At 28.6% G+C, this 25,978-nt stretch overlaps 3 protein-coding genes across 3 annotated transcripts in view; 2 read left to right on the forward strand and 1 right to left on the reverse strand.

Annotated features, from left to right (window-relative positions):
* Nucleotides 1–2,455: 2,455 nt before the first annotated feature.
* LOC145844723 (centrosomal protein of 135 kDa-like) overlaps nt 2,456–25,978 on the forward strand; it is a 40,239-nt gene continuing 16,716 nt past the window's right edge. The window contains exons 1-17 of the mRNA XM_082952143.1: nt 2,456–2,557; nt 2,795–2,891; nt 3,178–3,306; nt 6,684–6,851; nt 7,171–7,298; nt 8,316–8,414; nt 16,064–16,192; nt 17,103–17,276; nt 17,770–17,877; nt 18,272–18,422; nt 21,517–21,677; nt 22,059–22,136; nt 23,814–23,957; nt 24,391–24,567; nt 25,062–25,166; nt 25,456–25,580; nt 25,851–25,956. Of these exons, the coding sequence (XP_082808269.1) occupies nt 2,468–2,557; nt 2,795–2,891; nt 3,178–3,306; nt 6,684–6,851; nt 7,171–7,298; nt 8,316–8,414; nt 16,064–16,192; nt 17,103–17,276; nt 17,770–17,877; nt 18,272–18,422; nt 21,517–21,677; nt 22,059–22,136; nt 23,814–23,957; nt 24,391–24,567; nt 25,062–25,166; nt 25,456–25,580; nt 25,851–25,956 (2,169 nt within the window). The 5' untranslated portion in view covers nt 2,456–2,467. The remainder of the gene's footprint in view (nt 2,558–2,794; nt 2,892–3,177; nt 3,307–6,683; nt 6,852–7,170; nt 7,299–8,315; nt 8,415–16,063; nt 16,193–17,102; nt 17,277–17,769; nt 17,878–18,271; nt 18,423–21,516; nt 21,678–22,058; nt 22,137–23,813; nt 23,958–24,390; nt 24,568–25,061; nt 25,167–25,455; nt 25,581–25,850; nt 25,957–25,978) is intronic.
* Nucleotides 10,134–10,925, reverse strand: LOC145844442 (uncharacterized). Its single transcript, XM_082951842.1, has 3 exons — nt 10,700–10,925; nt 10,432–10,490; nt 10,134–10,264 (listed from the first exon to the last, which is right to left on the reverse strand). The coding sequence occupies exons 1-3, from the start codon at nt 10,914–10,916 to the stop codon at nt 10,154–10,156; spliced, it is 387 nt and encodes a 128-aa protein (XP_082807968.1). The 5' UTR covers nt 10,917–10,925; the 3' UTR covers nt 10,134–10,153.
* Nucleotides 19,987–21,264, forward strand: LOC145844272 (tubulin delta chain-like). The gene has a single exon (XM_082951655.1). The coding sequence runs from the start codon at nt 19,987–19,989 to the stop codon at nt 21,262–21,264; it is 1,278 nt and encodes a 425-aa protein (XP_082807781.1).

Genomic DNA, 25,978 nt, shown 5'->3' on the forward strand with positions numbered 1-25,978 from the left:
AGAAAAATTTCAAAAACTTTAATTTAAAAAGCTTATCAACATAATTTCAATAAATACCAACTTATTATCTTTAAAATCTTGAACAGTTTAAACTAGATTGATGAAAAAAGTACAAAGTGGGCCAGATTTTAGAGTAAATCTATATGCGTAATTTTTAATTGTTTTTAATATAAACTCTTAGATACTTAATTCTAAATTGTCTTAATAGTTAATAATTATTTTGTTTGCGCTCTTTGTTACAAAACTAAATAAACAAATAAAAGCCGTTTTTCTTCTTCTACTGGCGGAATTCAACAGCAGCTTTGAAAAAGAACGGTGTTCAGTCATGCATAAAGTTTTATCCTTTTTGCTAGGAGAAAGTATCTATTTTTGCTAACTGCTATAATGTTATGACAATAGTCTGTCTTAACAACAGATTTTCATATATTAAAGTTTTAAATTTAAGTAGATTTTAATATGTTTTTAATAGAAAATATAGTTTAGAAAATTTACTATTTTAATTTAAGTAAATGGGAGGTAATTTAATGTGTTGTAGTAGTTAAAAATAACTTTTACTACCATAAAAAATAGTAAGATTCCTCACTAGTTTGTTTGATCATATTTATGAGTCTGGATTATTTTGAATTGTTGTTAATTATTTTTTTGTATAGTCTGTATTTTTATATGGGTTGGTTAGTGAGTTTCAATTTTGTAGTGTTCTGTTTGGAGGACAGTCAATAAAATAGAAAATTTTGTTTAGATAAGTTACTGTCTGTATAGAAATGAAAATTTATAGGCATACTTTTGATGACCCTTAATTCAAGCTGTGACTTCACAAAAAAAAATCAAAACTGTCCCTCATTTTCCTCTGGTAAGATGACTAAACTTTGTTATTACAATGTTTAACCATGTTTTTTTTGCATGTGTGTCAGCCATGGGTTTTGGTTTAACTCACCTATTTTTTAATTTATAGATTATAAAAAAATTGATAAAAGAACATTATCCAAAAATAAATAAATATATTCTTTTATAAAAAGTACTTGTTGTACTTAAAATTATAAATACACTGATAAGAATGTGGGCATAGGGAAGGGGGTCCACCTTGATTTTTACAAGTTGATCTTATTTTATAGAGTTTTATCTGAGCTATCAGACATTTCAACAGCTTGAAAAAACTCAAAGTATTTTTTGAGATATGAGTGATCAAAGTCAGTGACCTCAATAGGTTCCTAATGGAAGGCGCAAACTAAAAGCGCAAAAAAACACCATTTAAAAAAAAATCTATCTCCTCCTTCATTTTTCAAGCAATCTTCTTCAAATTTTCACAGAAGGCGTATTATTAAATTTTTAAAAGCTTGAATATAGGGATTTTTTTAAATTTATAAAAAATAAAATTTTTATTAAAAAAAACACCTATTATTTGTTTTTTTTAATCTAAAAATGTTTTTTTTTAAATTCTAACATTTAAAGTCTTTTAAACTATAAAAGGAATGTTTCCGGAAAGTTTGAGGTCTCTAGCTCAAAAAATGAAGGAGAAGATAGGTTTTTAGTGATTTTATAAATTTCTGAGAAAATTAACCCTGAAAAATTTGTGGTCCATACGTTTGTATCGGAAACTTTTTATAGAAATTACAATATCTCAAAAGTTTAATAAAATTTTTAAATTCTATAAAAACTGGCTTGTAGTTTGTACTTCAAGCTTTCATATAAGATCCAATGTTATTTTTAGCAAAAAAATGTTGGACCTCCTCTATATGCCCTTTAATTTATAACTTTCTCAATTTATCATTCTACTTAATGCCAAAATTAAAAAACTCTAAGAAAAGCAAACAAATGAATGTTTTTTTATAAACATATATTTTTTAATAGTTATGAGGTTTTAAAAAGTATTTAAGTATTTTCCCAAAACTTTCTTAAGTTTTCTTTTGAACTCATGCTAGTTAAATTAACTCAGACTGGTTTTTGGTCACTCAGTCTAAAATTTTTGCTTCAATGAGTGACAACCCTGTTATTGATTGTAATTATATTAGCATCCTAAGATATATATGTTAACCTCAAGTTTTTTTTTCAATACTTAGACTAAAACTTAAATTTATTAGTTACAAAGTAAACAACTTTTATAAAACAGCTCTTTCAATATATTTTTTTAGGTGTGTTCAAAAATATTCTTATTTAATTTATAAACAGATAATTTGCTGACTTGAGAGTTTTTTGAATTAGTAGCACAGTAGGATTACCATTTCTCTATAATTCCCTATATATATATTTTTAATTTTACTGAGAACCCTGACACAGGCATGTAGTGACATTTTTAGTGCTTAATAGTTTTTTAAAATATCTTTTATAATAAATATAACAAATTTTTTGTTCAATTAAGTTATATGAAATACTACAATTTAACTTTGTTACGCCAACAGGATTTATATATAAGTAAAAATTTAAGATAAAAAATTTTTATGACATCAAGAGTATATCAACAATTACAAAAATGAGTTATGAAAAAAAGTTTGTTACACTCAGAAAGCGTCTTGACCAGCTAGGCTATAGACAAACACTTGGTATTGAAACATTGCCTCTGGTAAGTTGTTGTCCATCTATATGATATTAATTTGAAAAACTAGTGTCTTGTTCTAAAAAGTTATAGCTAAGATATGTTTTGTAATGATTAATATTGGCCATTGAATTTTAATATTAAATTGTGTATAGTATTTCTTTGCAAAACAATTAATGTTGTATATTCACTTTCGTTATCTTAATTTTGAGGAGTTAGTGTTTTAATCAATAAATATTATTAATATTTTATACTTTTTTTTAGGTAGAGCGATTATTTAGTGACCTGCTACACACAACTAACAGTTTGAAAAATCTTAAAATAAGCAAGTTGAAAACACCAGAGTCTAAAAACAATGGAGGTAAAGTTTTCATTGCTTAAGTAATTCAAGCTGAGTAATCTGTTTCTAATTTTAAACATCAGTTAGATTAATTAATTGTTTCATTTTTAGGTTATGTATTATTATTTATAATTTGAAATTAAATTTTACTAAAATAAAAAAATATATGATGATATTTACCTTACAAGGTAAGATATTTTTGATATTATACCTAACATTGTAAGTTGTAGTTGCTGTAATGAATAGTTTAACAAAATATTTTAAAAATAACTATTTTTATATGCACTTTTTTTAGCTGGCGATGCAGATCATATCAAAGTTGATGATGATTTCATTGAGGCATACAAAATTGAAAATTCTAAACTGGTTAAGGAAAACAACACTTTAAACCTTCAGCTGTTGAAAAACAAAGATGAGTTAGATGCATCAAATAAAAGTTAGTTGTACTAGAAAACAGTAAGACTAAAAAATATTATTTGTTTTAATTTTGTTTCATTATTCTACAATTCAGTACAAACTTGTATTTTCACTAATTGTGAGTTATAACTATAAACTTTAACTACAAATATAGTTTTATATATTTTTTCCCTATTATTCAATGATTACATCATTTTGTTTTTTATGACTTATAGAAATTTTGATTGCAGTAAAAAGTTATTTCAGTTTAATTTACTAAAATACAGTTTTGATAAATTTTGGTCAAAAGTACTTAGTTAAATAACAATGAAATAAATAATAATATTTATTGATTTAAAAAAAATGACTAATGATATTATCTCATCAAAGAAGCATTTAGTTTTTGAGGTATAAGTTTTGTTAAATAACTAAATATATACAAAACTAATCAAATTCTCTTAATCTAATTGATAGCTTAGTGGTCAAGTCTCTACCATGTTTTATAAAATATGTCATGTGTAAATGTTGTTTTGAAATGTACTACTAATGTAATATAAATTTTACTGCACACTTTATTACTTATTTGTTTATGCAAATATTTTACAAATAATCAGAGAAATTATATGTATTTTGAAAATTTTAACTTGTTTTAAGGTTTGTGTGTATCAGGCTAAATCAATTTTTTGAAAAAATTTTCAAAACATCAGTTTTTTCAGTGTTTTTGCTTGAAAGTTTTAGAGTTTCAGTTTATGTCTTTTTAAACGCTTGAAAACTTCTTAATTAAAAATAAAATGAGAATAGTTCTTATTTTTCTTGAGTAAATCTTATTAAGGTGAGAATTTATTTCTAAATATAAATTTAATTATTAAAGGCAAAATCAGTTAGTATTCTAACAACAAATGCTTAAAACCTTTTGTTGAATCTTTAAAAAAAACTTTAAGAATCTTTATTATTTTTTTAAAAATAAGATATATACGTCATTATTATGCAAACTCATAAAAAAACAGTTTACATCAATAACTTCGCTGTTTGTTTAAATTTGTTTATACCAGCTATGTTTTTCAGAGCTTAGTTGGTTTAACTGTTTTAATTTTTAATTTAGAAGCTTTATACCAAATACTTTTTAGATTAAAACTCTTAGCAGTTTGTTAATATATTTTACTGTTTGTTTATTTAAAGTTATTAGATATATTCACAAGAATAAAACTTAGCCTTAAGATATAACATTTTGTTCTACACGTGTGATTTGTGGTAGATGCAACCATAAAAATTTGATAAAGACAACTATTCATTGAAGCACAAATTAAAATGACAAGTTAAAAATATTCAAGTTGCTAGGTAAGCAATTGATAAATGTTGAAAAATAACGTTAAGTTTTTATTTTTTTTTAATTAGTTTTAGTAAGTATTTTTGTTTTGTTCATTTACTAATTAAGACCTCCTGATACCCAAAATAACTTTTAAAGGGAGTTTTCCTTACTTTGAAAAGATATCATGCTAAACTGGTCTAAAACAAAAAAAAAATTGCGCACAATCTATGTTGCATGTTTGGTCCTAACTTTAATTAAATTACTTTCTTCAACGCTCTATAAAAACACATAATGGTTAGTTAGTGTTGTTGTTAAGTAACAAATCTTTTTTTTGTTAGTTTAAATTCATAGGGGGTCAAACTTGGTTTTTACACGTTGATCTTCTGTTGTAGACTAATCCTAGCTATAAGTTACTTTTAGTTAACTGATTAACTAACTTCAAAGTATCCTTTGAGGTATAAGCAATAAAAGTTAGTGAGTTCAACAGACTATTACATAAAAATCTATTTTTACCTTCGTTTTTAAGTATTCATTTTGAATTTTCATTGGAAATCCATAAGTAATATTTTAATATTTTGTGTGGAACAACAGCTTAATAAAAAACATTTAATCATCTTTTTTTTAATGTATTCAAAATTCTATTTTGATAAATTTTGAAACTATATAAAGAATATTTCCTAAAAAAATAAAGTCTTGAGCTAAAAAAAATTAAAAAAGATAGATTTTTAATAAAGTTCTTTATTTTCAGAGAAAAATGAAGATAGATAAATTGTGGTCCATATATTTTTATTGGCAAGTTTAAACAAAACTGACTGACAGTATATTTATAGTTTATACATTAATCTTTAATATTTGTAAAAAAAAAATTTTAGTTTGAAATATATTTTCTTAGACATTTTGGATTTAGTTTTGTGTTTTACTACATTCATGCCTATTTAGATGGGTGCGATTTTGGAAAGTTTTAAGGTTAGAGTTACAATTAGTTATGCACAACATACATAAAATAGTGATTTAGAAGATTAGCAATAACTTTATGCACTATTTTGGTCTGTCTCTCGTCTGGTAAAAATTTAGACATTTAGCCACATATAAAAGGTATCACTATTAGTTGTTAACTTGAACATTCAAAAATTTAGTTTCTGATTCTTAAAAAGAAGCCCAAAAACAAAGCCAAGTCTTGATCTTGGTTTTAAAAGTATTTGTTTTTTTATCCAGTAGTATTAATCGAAACTAATAATTTTTGTTCACAAATTAAATAAACACTAAAAAAATTTCAATGTACTTAAGCCATGAAAAGACTGGTGATACTAGTAAAAAGGTATTTATTAACTAAGTTTCCTAAAAGCAAGAAATGTTTTACTAGCATTGCTTGTATATACTTTGATTTCAAACTGCTTCAAAGTAATGTTTGCTTTTGTCATTATCACCAATACTACAAATGTTATAGTTGGCTAGCCCAAGTTAAATGTATTAACTAACAAGATTCATTAATTTTAAGTTTTTTTTTTCTTTCAGTGAACGGTTATTTCACTGTAAACTGTTCGAATGCTATGGCACACACGCATATTTTTAAATTATTAAAATTGTTCTTGAATTAGTACTGTTTATATTTTAGGCCCTGAGAAAAAAAAAAGCACGTTTTTTAATAAAAATGCACTGTAGTCTTTTAATTTTTTAGCGAATATTTGTTATGCTGTCGAGTATGAATGATTACAGTTTTTATTTATTGTCCAAAAAAATAAAAAACGTCAAAGGCTATTTACACAAATAGAGTTGTTGTTTTCACTGATTGCAAGTAAGTTTGCTAGTTGTTCTAATTTCTACTTTTTGTTACACTTAGATTAATGCGTTTAGTCACAACCCAGTTCAAAAGAACAGTTTATAACTTCTAGGCTTGAAATAGCCCTGTTTACAACGTTTCGCTTTGAAAACAAACTCACCAAAACTTTCTACAAGTTGAAATAAAAACGAGTCGTTTCATTTCCAAAGTTCTGTATAAAACAGATAAATGGTTTCATGAGATTTCAGTCTACATATATGAAGGCTTTATTGTTTTTAGAATTATTTGTATCTGCAGTAAACATTAAAACATATTATGACATCTTCAGGTCTGAAACTTACTACGAGGAAGCTGGAGCACGAGAACGCAGACCTGAGGTTCCTCAACACTCAGTACGTACACAGGCTGAAGATTGTTGAGAAGGAGTCGGCGGAAAAAACCGAAAACATTCACAAGCTGCAGGAGAAAAACCTGCAGGCAGTCATACAGACTCCCGGTTTGTTTTTGGCGTTTGTTTGTTTTCGAGGTTTTTTATGTCAACTTGTTTGTATTGAAGACTTATTTTTGACTAGGTTTTGTTTTTGTTTTGGATTTTCAAAAAAGATGTAGCTACATGCTAGTATTTTGGTTTAATATTAAAATTCATTTCAACAATCATCAAAAGCTATTAATATTGCTTTATGATTAATAATTAAAGGCTAATAGTTAAAGCTGTAAAAATTGGTATAGTTAATACTATAAGCTAAAAAGTGAATTAACGTAAACAGTTAAAACTCTTTTTGTTAAATATTCATTCTTCAATCATTTATCCGCAGGCGGGCGCAAGAGAACGATACCGTTCAGAAGGCAGCGGATGAACATCGACGCCTCTCTGCCTCCCTCCGGTGTTCAGTGTTACGTCAGCAGCCAACCCGACGACCCGTACATCGCCGACCTCGTGCAAGTTTGATTTGTTTGGATATATTTATATAATAATTAAAATAATATAATAATTAATATATAGTTGTTCATGTTTAAGATTTTGTAAATTTTGTGGTGATTTCCTGTTAGAAAGCTTGTTAGACATGAATCGTGAGTCTTATGTTTTGAAAAATTTTAATTAATTATTAGTTATTTTTTTCATTTTGTTATATTATTGTCATTTTAGTGTTAAGTTGTGGAAAATAAGTTTTTTTTTTGTTTTTATTTTTCTTCTTGTGTGTCTTGTTTAAGTGGCCTATATTTTGATGCCTGAGTCCAACATTGCAGAATAAACAATACAAAAATGAATAAAAGCATGAACACTCAGTTTTTAGGAGATCGAGAAAGTAATACTTAAGAATAACTATTTGAACAAAAATGTTTTTCTTAACAGAATGTGTTAGGATTAAAAGATAAATCTTTGAGCTTTGTAATGTATGTCAAAGCTTGGTATTTTTGATTCTACCAAATCCCGTTGATAATTTTCGTATGTAATTATCTATTTAAGTACGATAAACTTAGTCTTGGTAAATTCAAGCAAAACCCAGTTTTTGTTTAAACCTCAGGAAAACAAAAGAAAAAACTTAAATGGTTAAAAAATATAATGATAATAAGTTTAGTAATAAATAAAACGAAAAAGCTTAATTAGACTTTTTTAACCAATAAAAATTGGCTGTACATTCGTATCTTTCATACATCGGTTGCTATAATTTCAACAATCACAAAACTTAATTGTTTTTAGTGCATAAGAATGCTGTAGTTAAAAAAAAGTATTAGAAATTTATGTTTGTAAACTAAGTTTAAAAGCGAGGCTGTGTTTTAGAAGTTGATGATCTAAAACAAGTTTTTAGTAAACGATAATTCAAAGTTAAGTAAATTTGTTTCATAAAATCAAATTTAATTACAACAATTATGAAAACTTTGTAGTAGTAATAATATACTGTTAACCGTTAAATTTTGTTATTCTGCTTGTTTTATTTAATATAAACAAATGTTTTAGGTCGCAGATGACAAAATAGAGCAACTAAGAGTGCAAGTTGAAAATTTAAAACAATCCGAAGAAATTAACCAAAGTAAAATTTCATGTCTCCGAAACCAAGTTTGTAGTTTTATTATTAAAAGCGTTGGCTAAACAAATGTTAGCAAGAGTTTAAGATAGTGTTTAAGCTATACTGTTTTGATTAAAATTGTGATAAGATATTGCTTAAAATATTAGATAAGTTTGTGGAATACTTTAAAAAGTTAATAAACTTTTCACATAGCTATCTGGTTAATACAGGTTTTTGAATATAAAAAAAGTTAAGTTTAAATATAGTTATATATTTCTATTAGGTGAAAAATATATAAAATATTTTTAATACAACGTTGAATTTATAATATTTTAGAGAAGAAACGTGTATAATTTGAAATATGTTGATATACTTTTCTGCTTCTTTGTTAGTTTGACACTAAAGGTATACAACTATACACTGAAGTTAAAAAAATATATTTAAAAATCTACAAGTTTAATTGCATGCCTTCAAAACCGATATTACTCATAAAAAGAAAACATAGATTAAAAACTAGCTGAATAAAAGTTTTAAAAGCTTTTAATATGATTTTGTATAAAGTATTTGTAGTTTTTAGTTGTTGAACTTTTAAACTTATTTTTATTGTTCCAAAGCAAACAACAGTAAGTAGGTAACAGCATCAAAATTAGTTTTTTATACAAACTAAAACTTTAATGGAAAATTCCAACACCTTTTGTGAGTGCTGCGTTGTTTTTAAAACTGAAAAAAGCCACGCTCATTTTAATAGCTTTCTGTCAAATTGAAATATTATTCATTATTTTTTGTATTAAAAAAACAGGGAAAGTTTAAGAGTAATTCTTGTTTGACCACAAAACTTATGGTTTTACATTGTGAATCTGTAATTTGTATTTATTGGGTTGGAATAGTTTTATGTGTATGAAAAGTATAATTGAATAAAATTAATAAGTAGGAGTTTTGTTTAGCATTTAGGAAATTAACTTATCTATTTTTGTTTTTTTTATTTTCAGTCAAGTTTTATTTATGTGATTATGATTTACTTAACAATTATGAATTACTTTCAAAGTAGAAAAAAAAAAGTGCAATAGTGATAAACATTGAATAACAAAATTACAATTCAGAGCAATACAGTTAATTTAATTTAATTAAATATACTCTACTGTTTTTTATCATGATAAATAGTTTTTTTGAGCTAAACAGTTTCAAACCAAGTCCGAATTAAAAAAAGTAATAATTGTTTATTCCAAGTTTCAAAGTACTTAAAACATAAACAGCTAAAAGACAAATTAAAAAGTATAGAAAAATAAACAGAAAAAAAAATGCCAGAAATAAACTTCTAGTAATTGCAACCAACACGTATTTAAGTCTCACAAGTTACAAATAGTTTCATATATTTATTTTTTTTATTAATACATCAAGGCGGTTCTCCCCAAACGAATTTTCTCTTCTTGATTCTAGTCCTCGCGATCAGCTCTTTATTTGCAGCTTTCTGATTGGCCGAAAAGTCCGGAGGGGGAATCACCTCGATCCTCACCCCTCCATCGTCATGGAGATCGTCCTCGAACTTTCGCGGTTTCCTGAACCCCCTGAAAATGTTCAAGTGTTGGTTCCAAACGAACTTCCGCTTTATTCCCCGCCAAAATCCCCCAAAGTGTTTTCTCTCTTCCGGGTACTTTCCCTTTTTTGCCGCCAAAACCCGCTTCAAGCGCGGGTGGTTCATCAGCTCCTCGTGCGTCACCCTCGACGACGCGACTTCCGGTTTGATCGTGACGTCATTGTGAAGCCGTCGGAAACCGGAAGCGGCCGATTGTCAGCTGACCGTGACGTCATCGCCGGAAGTGTGGAGAATTTTAACTTTTTCCTTCGCGGAGTTTAGTTTTGCGTTTTTGTAGACGATCATCCCGCATCTCTTGCTGTTCAGCTGTTAATAAATATTTCAGTTTTAATAAATATTTAGTAAATAATTGTTGTTTTATCAAAGTTATTAGATTAAAGTTTTCATAAACGTCATGAGAAACAGCTCAAATGTAATGTTTTTAAATTTATTTCGAAGAAAGTTTTAGAAAATTGCACTTCTTAAAATCCAACCTGTCTTTGCTTGGTCGACTGTTTCGAGCTCAGGTTGCAATTTCTCGAAGAACTTCTGTCTTTAAAACAAAAGGTTTAATTAAAAAAGAGCCTTAATCAACACTACAAGGTAATTGAAAACAGATTAATAAAATGTGAATGTTTAATGAAAAAGTCATTTAGCTTACTGATGAGCTATAATTTCGAAAACGTAGAAACTATATTTATTTAATTTATTAAAATATGATTAAAAAAAAGACAAATAAAACGTTTTTAAATGTTTTCTAACCTTTCTTGTTCCTGGCTGAAGTTTTTCTGTTTTTGTTTTCCTGCCGCTGGCAGCTCATCACCCACGAGGCGACGCGTTCCTGCGCCGTCTGTGACGTCACAACCGTCTTCTCGTGCGTGACGTCACAATCGGGCCTGCTGTTGCCGTCGGCGTTCCTGCTTTTGTCCCGGTGAGTTTGCTGCGGAACCTCCGCGTGGTGGCTCACTTTCGACCCCATTTGGTTGTTTTAAAATATTTTTCTTGTATCGAGAGTGTTTGTGCAAGTTAAAATTTTAATTATTAATTTTAATTTAATTAAGTATTTTATAGTTTTTTACATTTAAAAAGCTTAAGGTCCAAAAAATATATTTTTGTTCCTCAAAACTAATTGAAATATTGTATTTTGAGGGTAAAATGTGAAAACGAGGTTAAGAATTGCTGCATTAGGCAATAAAACTAACAATGTGGTGATGAGAAAATATTTTGTATAAAAAGCAACTGATATTTAATTCTCACAAACTAACAAGCTTACGCAACGTATCATATAGACTACAAGTAACAATAACGCTTTTTATTAGTAATTGAAATTAGAATAAACTGCGGCATTTTAGAACCCTGACCAACCAATTCAATACGCAATTAGTTGAAGATTTATACTAAAATTACTTTTTGTATAATCAAAAGTAAAACAGTTTTGACTCAACTAAAATGATTAAACATTATAAATAAGTTCTAATTTAATTGAAAGATGAAAATATATACACATCTCTGAAGATCGTAACATTTAGTTTTGAAAATCTGCTTGAACATAAATTGATATCGTTTAAACTTTGCCTACTTAAAGCATATATATATATATATATATATATACATTTATAACTGCAATAAAAAACTGTTTTAAATAGTATCTACTCTTATATAACATCTATTATTTGCTTTTATTACCAACTTTGAAACAAGTATGTTTTAAATATGTTCTCTAACTAAACCTTCTGTATACTATAACAAAAAAAGTTTATTTCGAGAAACTTTTAAACTTTCACTCTTATATATGTAACGCAAAATAACACTCAAGCTTTCCGACAAAGGAAAAAGGGGCAAAAGTACAAAAGTGCTTGAAAAAGAAAATCGCCATTGTCGTGGAGCTTTAAAAGGAAAATTTAAAATCTCCAGCTAAATTAATCTTAGTGGTTTTCAAGTTTCTTATAATATTACTTTTTACAAAGTCTCAAAATTTTTAAGTCCGGATCTGAAATTTTGTTGTTTTTGCTTTTACTGGACACATAAGCTATTTTTGTAATATGCTTAGTCTAAAAATAGATTTTTCTCTCATTAATTTTTAAGAGTGTATGCTATAATATGAATTAGAAAAAAACTTGAACTTTGTATAATTTAAAACTTAGTATATATGTAGTTAAAAAAAACGTTAAGTTATACCTACTAAAACGACATCATTGATTAAAACGACATCCTTTGGTAAAGTATAATACTTTAGATAGATAAATAAAGCTACAAATATTTATTAGTTATAAACTTGTTATAACAGAAAATAACCGAATTAAAAAAATAGTTAACATTTAATATACAGTAACCTCTCGCATATTTACGCACATTGTGTCCACAGAAAAAGTGCGTAAATATATGAGAGATCGTAAAGAAACGACAGGTACTAAATATACTCACTATAATGGCTGTTTTTTAATATTGCTTCTAGTTAAAAGCAGACTGGGCACTTTCCGACTTTTAACTATTTGTTTACTTTATTTATAAATATGAAAACAACAGATAAAACTATACAATATAAAAAAAAGGATTTAATTTCTATAAAATAATAATACGAGTAGAAATAATTTTACTATTTTAATAATAAGTAGAAATTATCTTTATCTTTATTTATATGTGACATTTATATTCTATTCTACTTAGCAAATTCAATTTATAATTAAGCATTTCTTTACAATCATAAAATGGTGTTTATTAATATATTGGGCAAGACTGCTGTATTATTTCTTGGTGTTTTAAACTCTCATTATTTCATTATACTTTTATTATTAAACACAGTCATCTTTATTTCAGAATTTTGATTTAATTTCTTATTGTTAACAAAATTTCTAAATTGTTTACCAGTTAGTCAAGGAACATAAATTTACAAAGTCTAAAGATATAGAGAGGTGTGTTAGCATTCAAAAACATATTTTAATTTAAAATATATAATAAACCTAATTTGTGCAATATTAAAAAAAAATATTTTTTTTATTTTCATACTTTTATAGAATTCTGAAATGCGTAACTAAACGAGAGTGCGTAACGTCACGAGTGCGTAAAGATCCGAGAGGTTACTGTATATTAAAAAACGGTTAATTAGTTATGTTAATAAGGTATTACATATTTTAAAACACCATTTAATAAATTAAACTTTTACCAAAGTATCTAATAAAACCTATATCCTTCATATAATAAACAATGCAGTAAATTTGACTTTTTTTTAAACCAAGTTAAGTAGTTCATGCATTTACATCAGGGTTTCCCAAACTTATTTTCATAAACGTCCTTTGGTATCGGTTTAGAAAATAATCGCTCCTTTTTCAATATCGCCCATTTACTAATTAATTACCCATTTACCTTTACACTGGTTTACAATTTAAGTTTATAATTCCAAAATTTAGAAACCCTGATTAACATTGATTATGTTTTTACCGTAATTTGTGGATAAAACCTGTTATAATCTGAAACTAAAAAAAAAAAATTGTTTTAAATGAAATAATGTTTACTAGTGTAACGTATAACGCATTTGTTTTACTTTTAGGCAGCTTCACAAAAACTTTATGTAAAGTTGAGATAAAAACAAACTCTAAAGCAGCTCAACTGAAAAAACTGTTTTAGTAACTTTTGCATTTTTTTCATTTATATGTGAGTTGTAGTATTTAAACTAGCTTTGTTACAAAGAAATTTTTAGACAGGTGTTTTTTTCCAACTTAAACTTCGCATTTTCACAAAAGTCGTTTAAATTGAGCTAACATTATTGTTTTTATTTCTACGTCGGTTTTATGAGGACTGTAAGTATGATTTTTAAAATAAATATATTAACTGAGAAAATTGTACATTAGCAGAAGTTTTGTCGTTTGTAACCTTTTTCGTAAATGATAGTTCTGAGACAGTTTTGTGTTAAACAAGATATGTTAAAAAGACATTTTAAGATATTTTTCAGTGTTGGTGCTTTTTTCCAACTAATCGGTTTCGCTTTGTCGCAAAAAAATCGTTTGAAATCGAGCAAACAGCCCTCGCTGCTTTACACTCTTTTATGACGTCACCCATGGAAGCGTGCCTAGCAACGAGTTTGAAAATTGCGCCGCTCTAGAAAAGATAAAAGAAGAAAACAAAAGTGTTTTCACTCTGCAAACAAAAAGCGACATTTTTTCACGAAACATTAGCAAAAGTGAGACATTTGAGCATGTACGGACCGATTCAAATGTCGTTACATTTTCGAAAACACAAAATCCGTTTATCACTTTTTTGTTTTCTTTTTTTATGATGACTTTTTCTAGTTAGTAACTTTTTCTTGTTAACAAGATAGAGCTTTTTAGGTTTTCAATGTTAAAAGTACTAAACACAATTTGTTAGTTTTTAATCAGATGGATTTAGGTTTCGTTAGTTTATTCGAGTTGTTTTATGAATTCATTACTTGTGTTTTTGTTCAGTGATAATATTAGAAAAGCTTCTTAGAAGTTATTTTTATTATTTTTTTTAAAGTTATTTTACTTTTTACTAGGTATGGCCTGATTATTTTGAAATAGTATCCTCCAAGTTTCTGAGATTTTAAATTGCCAAAAATTGTCATTTAAACTTCATTTCAAACTTTTTTTTTTGCTAAACTCATCTTACATCTTTTTGAAATAGTTTTTAAATAAGTTGTGTTATTATTTTCATTCGTAAAAGTTGAGTTTTTTACCTGAGATATATTTAAACTAAATTTTTGTTTGTTTATATTTGTTAAACATAATAACAGATGTTATAAAAATTTAATTAAATAATAAAAATAAAAATGTCTTCTAGAAGCAGAAGAGGACTAGGTAGAAGTGCAGCGGTAATTAATTATATTATTATTATTTTAAATTCTTTATAATTTTTTTAATTAGGTTTATATGCTTTATTTTTTGTCTTCTTATATATCACATAATCGTTTAGAAATATTTTTTATCAATATAAGTTGCATACTATTGAAAAAATGTTAACAATTTTAAAACATATGTTGTAAAACTATGTTCTATGCCATTAACTTTTATCTTAAATTATTTCAACTTATTTACACTTAATCAAAAAAATAACCAATAAAACTTTCAATACTATGATATTGTCTTTGTACAAAACTTGCAAATTTTAGACATAAAAAGTTTTTTCCACATTAAAAATATAACTTAGAATTTAAAAACTACACCCGCTATTGGTAGTCCAAGTTTTGTTTTTTATGATATATGTTTTGATTTAACACGGATTTTTATTGAATAATTAATAGTTAAAGTCATTATGATAATTATGATAAATGTTTTTATCATATTATTATTGTTTTTGTTTTTTATATGAAACACATATTTTCCATAGTATATATATTTTCCATAGTAATCTTCATATATATAATTTTGAAATATAGAAAAACTAGCTTGTATTACAATATTTTGAGAGACTTTTTCTATTTGTTATATAAACTAAAAGTTAGTACTCAGTTGTATACAACTTCATTGTTTAAATACTTCTAGTTTTCTTCAAAATATTTGTTATAAATAAATGATATTTTTGTATTTGAAGTTTTGATGATTTGTATAACAATTATTTACTTAACAGTCGCTTTAACTTTAATAAATGTTGTTTAGAAAAATTGTTGAAGTTATTATGAAATAAGAATAATGAATAATAAAGTTATTCTAGTAGTATCATTATGTTTTTAGTTTCATTTCTATCATTAACAATTTTTTTATACATTCAGTTAACACTTTCCGAGCTTACTAATAATATTTTCCAAACAACAGTATAAATGTTCGTACAAAAATTTTGCACGAGATTGTAAATAATTTATTAAGTCAAGGTTAGTTATAATTTATTTGTTAAGTTTTCATGACATAGATCTCACACTTCGATAGTATTCCATCTTTTACGCTAAAACTAAAAACTAAACTTGTTATCTGCACAAAAATCCAGAAACTGACAAAACAGTTGTGCTGTTATTGGCTCTCTTTTTAGACAAATTAGCTGTTATATTTCATTAAACTAACCAATCGATTAATTAAATAAAGTACAACAGAAGTACTATAATGTTTTCAACTTCTTCTACTCAAAGTTAAATAATATTAATTATAGTAAACATATCTTTTAATATTTTATTAAATTAAGGTCGAGGCACGTGAAAAGGAAATTGAAAGACTGAATCGATCACTTGAGGGCGGTAGACCCCATGACGTCATCAGTCTTGAGGCTAAAAACAGAAGTAATGAGAGGTTGATCAGTCATCTCAATTTGCAAGTAAGATGAACAACCTTTAACTATATATATAAATATATAAAAGTGTATTTCAAGATGTAAAACTCGAGTCCTTTGAGTTTTACATTATGAAATAAACTTTTTTATTAATAAAGCCCTTAAGGTGGGCTCAGTGTGAAAGATTTAATTTATCAAGTTAAATAACTTAATTCTATATATATAAATATATGTCTATTAAAAACAAGAAGTAATGTTAAATTGATGAGTCACCTCAGTATGCCTGTTATTTTGTTAAATTAAACACGCTTTAAATGTTTATAAATAGTTATTAATAACAGAAGTAATTGAATGGTTCATTAGTCACTTTAGTTGAAAGGTAAATAAAATTATTTGTGTTTATCTCTTAAAAACACTTATTTAGCATCTTAAATTGAATGCTAACTTATTAAAAAAAAAAAATTATTTATAAAGTTCTACTATCGCATAATAATTTTACTTGGTACATCTTTGAGGTTGATAAGTCATCTCAATTTGCAGGTAAGATAAATGCTTTAGTATTTATTATGTTTGTGTATTTAGTAAAAAGTAATTGGTGGCTCATTTCACATCTCAAGTCTCAGATGATTAAGATTTTTGTATTTTTTTTTTATAAACTCATACAGGTGGACAACTCTTTTATTTATCTCGGAAATTTAAATACTTTATTTTAACTAAATTTTAGGTTGACTACCTACAGCAGAAGAACCACTTATTTATTTAATTTTCTCAGGAGTTTAAATACTCTATTTATATCTTTACAGGTTGACTACTTATTTTTATCCTGTTAGACCTATTAATTTTTTATTTATTCAAACTTTTGGTATTTTTTGTAGTTTTTATTTTATTTATATCTTTACAGACTGACTACTTATTTATTTTTATCCTGTTATTTATTCATTTTTTTTTCAAACAGGTGGACTACCTGCAGCAAACGAACCAGGAGTTGGAGGACAGGATCGGGGAGCTGGACGCCGGCAAGCAGTCCGCCGTGGACGAGAACGCCAGGTTGAAGGCGGACGTGGAAAAGCTCCACCAGGAATTGAGGGACATCGACTTGCTGGCCCAGCAGCTGGAAAGAGAAAAACAGGTTTGAAAATTAGTATGGAAAAAGTAAAAGGCGTTTTATGAAATATATGTTTCAAAACTGTTTAGGTAGTCCTTAGTTTTTACACAAGGTTTGAGTTTTTTGTTGAAATTAAGGTTTAAACTTTTTCAAAAAACAAAAAAGTTTGAATTTGTCTTTGTTATGTACAGGAATCATAAAAATATCTTTTTTATCTTTTTTTATTAGTACTTGTAATTCGCTTAAACTATATCTTAGCAGTTCATCGAAAGTTATTTTTGAAATAAACATATTAAATTGCAAAAAATATAAACATATTTCTATGATTTAGTTAAAATTTGTTGATCGGAATGTTTAAATTAACATTAAAAAAAAAGTGTCATCATCTTTAAGTATTAAACTTTTAATATAAATGTATACACTTCTTTCAGGAAGCACAGACTTTTGATTTGTTCTTTAAAATACCTATAATCCCATAGAGATTTTAATTTATCCTGTAACTTTTTACTTCTTCCAGGAAGCACTAAACACAGCGGATAGAGAGATCCAAGAAGCACAGATCGAGTTGAAGCAAACAGTGATAAGTAACAAGGACAAGGAAGATCAGCTGATAGATGTTGAACAGGTTTGATATTCACATTGGCTTTTTAGATATTTGTAATATTTGTGTTGTGTTTATAAAAATGATAGTTTAAATATTTATTTGGTAATTTAGATATACCAATGTATCTTAAAACTAGTAAAATAATTTTTGTACAAGTTTTAAAATTTTTCTATAAACTTTCATATAGCTCATTGTTTGCTTAAGACAAAAATGGCGGGTCAATGTCACATTTTAAAATGTAAAAAACAAACTAGAAAGTTTTAGAACCTTGTATATTTTTCAACAAACTTTTATATGGCTGTAAACTTTCTTACTTAAGTCATATTTAAAGCGTTAATCTTTTTACTTTTACAAAAGTGTCATCCTGATTTATTGACCATCCTTAAATGTTTTCACAATTATGACGTCACAACAGACAAACGACAGACTGGCGGCGGAAGTGAATGACGTCAGAGCGGAAATAGACGACAAGTCACGTGACATCAGCAGGCTGAACATCTTACTGGACAAACTTCAGTCCGACAAGAGGGTGTTGGGGGAGAAAGTGAAGACCCTGCAGGACAACGGTTCGTTGCCTAGTAAACATTGTTAAGTTGCCTAGTAACCGTCGATAAGTTGCCTAGTAACCCATGGGTTGGTTGCTTAGTAAGCATTAATAAACTGCCTAGTAAGCATAAATAACTTGCCAAGTAACCATGAATAAGTTGCCTAGTAACCCATGGGTTGGTTGCTTAGTAAGCATTATTAAGTTGCCTAGTAACCATTATTAATTTGCCTAGTAACCATCGATAAGTTGCCTAGTTAGTGTGTTGGTTACTTAGTACCCATGAATAAATTGCCTACTAAACATAAATAAATTGCCAAGTAACCATGAATTTATTGCTTAGCAAGTATGAATTGTTTGCCTAGTAATCATGAATTAGTTGCCTAGTAACAATAAGATCCCCTGAAAAAGTTGACAACCAAAAAAAATGAGTTTACACGTTGGGTCGGTGTTTGGTCGACAAATTGTAAGTACTCGGTTTTATAAGCTTTAAATAAGAACTCTTTTTACATAAGTAACTTTTAAAGTTAAAATAACAAATCTTGTTTTATGTAAATATATTGAAAAAAGAAATGTGTTTTGTTGTATTTTTTGAATAAGTTGTGAACCGGAAAAAAGTTATGAAATTATTAACTAATACGGTATAAAACTTTTAAACAATTTTAAGCGTCTAATATTTGTAAGATAATTGCAAATACTTTTTTATTCCTCATATGTGCTTAACGTGTAAATCTATCTTACTTTAAAAGTTGTAACTTATTTCAGTGTAGTTGATTTTTTTTACTTTTTAATAACAGTTAAGATATTTTTTTGTTTCGAAAAGGTGATAATGATGATGAAAAGTAATTTATTTTGAATTACTACTAATCTGAATCACTTAATTTGAAGCTAATTTATGTTTACTGAAATTTATAAAGCATTTTATACAACATATGTTTACTTGTGCTATTGTTTTATATGTTTTACTAATGTTTTTTTATGTTTTCAAATTATATAATCGCTAAAGTAACTAACTATTTCATTAAAAGCGAATATTTTTTGTAATTTTATCATCAATCAGCTAAAACATTATCAAGTATTTCTTAACCCTAAAAATGAGTTTCAACATTCAACATAGAAATAGTTAAGAAGTCACAGAGAAGCTTCAAACCAATAGTAGTTATAAAAGTATATGGTATCAAAACCTATTAGTTACCTGAAATGTAAAGTATTTTTTATAAATAAAATCAATTGTAACAAGTTAGATTCGCTCAGGGAGCCCTTTAAGATCAGTTTAGAGGACCAGTATTTCAAATAGTTAAGACTTAAAATTAACTGTTATCTTTGTAGATGAAAAAGTCAGCTAACAGTATTAAGTTTTATAACATTAAGTTTAAAGGACAGACGTTTAAAGGTTTGTTTTTAAAAGTCAACAGGTTTTAAAAGGTAAGGGCTTCAAGGTTTAGGAATTAGGGTGATTAATGGTGAGAACTTGGATTAAACCGATTGAAAACAAAGTTTAATTTAAAAATAGAAATACTGTAAATTTAATATTGGTTTTTATGTTTTATTTTTATTCATAAATTTTCAGGTTTATTTTATATTAAATGTCTTGCGTGTCACTTAACCTGGGTCAGTGCGGCACCCAGATTGGTCACCAGTTGCTAGGCAACCTGCACAAGGAGGCCACCGACCCCAACCACCACCACGACCCGCAGTACAAAAGTGCCGCTCTGGACACCTACTTCAGGGAAAACCCCAAAACAAAGAAATTAGAGTCGAGGTGCGTCATGGTCGACATGGAACCGAAGGCGGTCGGAAAAATTTTGGCGCAGGACAGCGCCCGCGAGTGGCGGCACCCGGATGGCAGCCAGTTCTGCTACGGCAGCGGGGCGGGCAACAACTGGGCGCACGGGTACAAGAAACTGGGGCCCAGGTTTTGCGAGGTCGTCATGGAGATGGTTGCCAGGGAGGTGGAGAAGTGCGACTCGCTGGACGGGTTCCTGGTAAGCATGTCCGTCGCCGGGGGGACCGGAAGCGGGGCGGGCAGCTTCTACCTGAACGAGCTGAGGGACCGGTACCCGCGGTCGTCAATAGTAACGCCCCACGTGCTCCCCTACAACGACGGCGAGGTGGCGGTGCAGTGCTACAACGCGGCCCTCTCATTGGCCAACATGAGCGTCACGTCATCTGCTTGTATTTCATTGGACAACAACAAGCTGCACGGCGCATGCAAGAACCAATTGGGTGTGGAGAAAGTTTCTTTCGACGACATAAACAAACTGGCCTCCGAGCAGCTATCCTCCGCCCTACTCCCCTCCGAAAGCGTCTCGGGTTGGGTGAAATACCGGAAGCACAAAATGGCCGATTTTGTGTTCGACACCACGGCGGGCTCGCAGTACAAATTCTTGAATATCATTTCGACTCCGGTAATTTCCCGAAAGTCGGTCAAGTTCGAGACTTTTGAGTGGAAGTCTCTCGCCTGCGACCTCAAGCGGCGGTTAAGGAGAAAATCGACCAATTGCCATGGCGACGACAAGTACTTCTCCCTGCTGGTGTCTTTGAGAGGGCTGGGCGCTCGCGAGTGCGACATTTCTCCACAATTAGGTTTCAGTAGCGACACTTTTGCATCGTTCAGCGAAAGTGACGCGTTCAAGGTGCGGAAGTGTCAGCGGGGAGTCCAGGGTTTGGAGAAAAGCGTCAGCTGCGTCACAAACTCGAGGAGCAGCGTGGAAGGTTTCGGCGAAATTTGCGGGAAGAGCTGGAAATTGTTCAATTCGAAAAGTTACGTTCATCAGTACTACAGGCACGGCTTGGAGGAGGAAGATTTAAAAAACTCTATTTTGTCACTTCAGAGTGTCATTTCTAATTACAATTATTTGTGATTCGTAATTGAATTACTTTCAGCTTTGAACACTGCTTTTATTTTTATTGAAATTAGCATTTATTTTTCACAGCTCTTTTGGTTTACTTTTGAATATTACGATCTCGAGATTGCTTTATTTGAGCTTTATTGATTATTTCAGCTGCTTTATATCAATAAAAATATTCCTCTTTTTTTATTCGGTTGTTTATAAACTATACAATTGACGGCGTTTGTCAATTTTCTACTTTTTATTTCAATTTTTTATTCTCAGAGAAACAGCTGATAATCGAGCTGGAAAGGTACAGAACATCGCCATCTAGGGCCCGGAGAATGGACAAAACTCCTTCGAAGCTTGATAATTTTGTCCGCACGCTGGAGCTAGAGAGGGACCACTACAGAGATGAGTGCGATAATCTGCAAGCTTTATTGAGGGTATGATATATTAAAAATAACATACATATTTGATTACTTATTTAGATAAATATATATATACTGATCAAATGTGATTATCTGCAACTTTTATTGAAGGTTTGAAATTAAAACCAAATGTTAATTGATTTAATTAATTAAGTAATTTACTTTGTTGTGATAGATTTGAGGGTTTGGTGCTTTGTATTGAAAATGTTTATAAAACTAAATACTAATTTATTCGATAATCTGCAACTTTTATTGAGGGTTTAATATAAAAAATTTATTATAGTTTATATTAATATTAGTCTATTCGTATAAGATTTTAAAATGTGGTATTTTTCAAGTATGTGTTTTATATAGACATATACTTTTGACTAGTTAGTTTAACCTATGTATTCTCAGGAATCGAAGAGAGCTAGCGGCCGCGGAAGCCCAACGAGATCCAAAAGTCCCGGGAAATCCCCTAAAAAGTTATCAAGTGTGAGTTTTTAAATTTATATTTTTTACACATGAAAGATTGTTTGTATTTTCAAAGTCTTTTACTTTAACTACTCTTATACGCTTTTTACAAGTTAAAATATACTTAGTTTATACTTAAACAAAAGCACTAAAGCTCACTGGTTGTTAGAATTTGTCTTTTTATTAATTTAACTAAACCGATATTAAACTTACAAAAGAACGCAACACAGTTTTTTATTATTTTTATACTGTGCATAAAACTTTTAAAAAATCTGTGACCTTGTGGAATTGAATTAAACTTTTGTTTAATCAAATAGCAAAGCACTGTAAAGCAACTAGAGAGTGAGAGAGATTATTATAAAAGAGAATTGAAAGTGTTAAAAGCTATTACTACTCCCAGAAGAAAACAAAATACTATTAATCCCAGAAAGGTATAAAGTATAGATGGAATGACAAAAAAATGGAAATGTTATAATTGCAATGAATAATTGTTTTTTTAATTTCAAACACTTAAGAATAGTATAAACAAAATAAATAAATTATAATCTCTAAATTTTATTTTAAAAGCTTTTATAATTTTATTCAATTCACAAATAACTAAATTAAAGCAAAAATCAAATCTATATAATTGAAAAGTTATGTAATTGTTACACAAATCTTTTGATATTTCAATTTAAAGTAGCACAATTTAAATCGATAGTTAGTATTAGTTACAAACACACAACACATTAGTCTTGATTAATTTTCTACGTAAAATATTTTTAAATTTCTTAAAAGAGGTCTATCCAGTATAAAAACTGATTATTAGTCTTATTAAATTTTCACTTAGTCTCACAGAACTCCCAAAAACTAACACCCGAAACTATTGTTATTCAAAAATTTAATAGTAAACATAATCTTTTTTACGACCAAGAAAGCAAAGAAGTCGTAACTGTGCACAAATTAAGATTAAAAGAAACAATTAATAGTTAACATTGGTGGAATTTTTAGAGTTGACAAATTTGCATTGTAAAAAGGTAAATTATGATCAGATCTTGTTTGTCAGTTTTCCGCTAACAGTTAAGGCTGTCATAAAATTAATATGGAAAAAATTGATTTCAGTTAATTCATACTTTATTTGACTGACGAATTTTTCCAGTATATTGAAAGCTTTCAATTGAATCGTAAAATAGAAAATATGTGGACTGTTCAATTACTTATTCATTTTACATTTGTTTAAATGAATTATTACACAGTCCGCTGACCTATTCACGGTTATGTTAAACAAACAAATAGAATAATTTATAAACTGTATTTAAAATTTATTTTAAAAGAAGTTGTAACTTTTTTATTAAAAAAATGGAAAAATTTGATACAAAATATTTAATATTTTCATACTTACAGTTTAGACTTTTTTCCAGCATTTACCAAAATACATGCATAGTTTTAAAAAAAATAATAAAACACATGTGTTAATAACATTTTTTAGCTACACTAATGAAAAAACATTTAAATATACTTCATTATAATTAATATTAACTACAGTCAGCTGAAAACAAGCAATTAGTTGTGGAGATAATGATTAAGAACAATTAATAGTAATTACAGTCTGCTGAATACAAGCAAATAGTTGAAGAAATGATAATTGGTTTTTATTACAAGAATAATAATTAGAATAATTACAATAACAATTAGATATAAATAGTAAAAAATATACAGTCTGCTGAATACAAGCAAATAGTTGAGGAAAGAGACGAACTTCAGATGATGCTCAACAAATTTCAACGCCACCTGGCGGAAGTACAATCTAACGTGAAAGTTTTGAGCCAGGAAAGAGACAAAACCAATGTTTTATATGAACAGGTTTGTTTTTTAAACATTTTGTACAGTGATTTTAAGTTGATATGAAGCTCTTTAAAATTTTTTAAATTGAGCTAAGTTATATTATTTTATTTTATTTTGGTTTTGAATATAAGACTAATGTGTTGTATAAATGGGTTTATTTTAGACACTTTAATTTTAATTTAATTTAAGACAAATATGCTGTATTAACGAATTTGTGTTCACTCTCCCAATTTTTTGACACTCGTAAATTCTTAGAACAAGCCGCATCGTCTGCGCAGCAGATGCGTTGAATATATAACCAGTGTTAATTTTTTTAAATAAATTATATATAAATGTATATGTCCAGGCAAACGCTGAGTTGCAACGACTGCGTAGGGAATTCTAACACCTTATAATAATATACGACAGTATTGAAAAATAACATTAACGAACATACATTTAATTTTTCCAGGCAAACGACGAGCTGCAACGACTGAGGAGGGAGTGCATGAAGTCGCCGCACAAGAGCAGCAAGACGTCGCTGACGGCGCAGGCGATCCTGAGGAGAGTTGAAAGCGAGAGGGACTCGAGCATCGGAGATCTCAGGAGGATGACCACCGAGAGGGACTGCTTGAGGGAGCGGTTGAAGGTAGTTTAAAAATACAGTTGATAATAGTTTTAGGGTAAGATTGAAGGTAAAAGTAATTATTAATCGACATCATAGTATTTATCCTAACTCTGAAATTTTAAGTTTGATTTCATCGTGAGCCTTTCTATCCGGTATCTATAAGTAAACGCCTTTAAATCTTTACTCCTTAAATCCTTGAAAACCGTAACCTCAAACGTTGGTCTTTCAAATCTAGTACTTTGATGCTCCATTTGCAAAAGTACTATCCTTACTTTCATAAAGATCTTTTGTTACTTAACTAGTTAAGTGTTAAGAAAAAAGATCGATCTGTAAAGATAATAACAAATAATGATCTACTCAACTCTACATTTTACGAAATTGACAAATTCTGACTTGCTGCTTTAAAACGTCACCTAATTTATGAGTTCGTGCTAGAGTCACCCATAAGCGTTTTCCAAAAATGCGTACTGTTTACTCGTTCAATATGTTTCCAACTCATACCAAATCTAATCAAGGTGCAGCAAGACCAGTCGATAGCGGAAAGAGCGCGGCTGGAGCAAAGATCGAACGATCTCGAGCTGCAGATCAACTCGTTGAATGAGGAGAGACTGGATCTTGAAGTGAGTTTGTTGTGTATGTGGTTAAAAAGTGACTTAACAAGCTGTCAGTTGTGGTTTGTGTAAAAAGTGGCTTAACAAACTATCGATTTTTATGTTAATTTGTTTATTAAACATAAAGGCGTTAAACTTTTATTTTCTTTTCGGTAAAATTTATCAAGATTGGTATACGAAAAAGTTTTGCTGTGTGTAATGTTAAGATAAAAAATTCTCAAGCTTTTAAATCTTGTTGCGTTTAATTTAAAAAATATGAAATAAACAATATTAATATCAATAACAAAAATATATAAAGAGCCGCCTGAACGCGATCAAGGAACTGAACATAGAACAAGAAGGAGAAATTAAAATAATGAGTAACAAGTTGAAGGCGTTGGAAGACGATTTGCAGATCACAAGATGCGAACTTGACGACACTAGGTTTATAAATATTTGTTTTTTTTATAAATAATGTTTTTCTAACTTTGATTTATTTTGATTTTTAAGAATTTAAATTGTATAACTTAACTTGTCTCACTCTAATATATCAAGTATCAGGTAAAATTCCTCAAAAATAGACTGCTTTTTTATTTTGTCTTAAATGAGCGTGCATGATGCATGTAACCAGGTCATTAGATAAAAATATTTTACTACTGTTTGGTAGCAATTGTATTATTTGAAACATTTTTAACGCAATTTTATCCACTACAGGGCGGTAAAGAACCAGTTGGAAGCGTCACTGGGCAACACTCAACGCCAGCTGAACAGAAAATCACAAGAACTGAGGCAATCAGAAGACAGAATCCACGATATGGAGGTTTTTTATTTTATTTTAAATG

The sequence above is a fragment of the Thalia democratica genome, chromosome 9 (assembly GCF_965202585.1).
Source record: "Thalia democratica chromosome 9, ktThaDemo2.hap1.1, whole genome shotgun sequence".
NCBI classification, from domain to species: Eukaryota; Metazoa; Chordata; class Thaliacea; order Salpida; family Salpidae; genus Thalia; species Thalia democratica.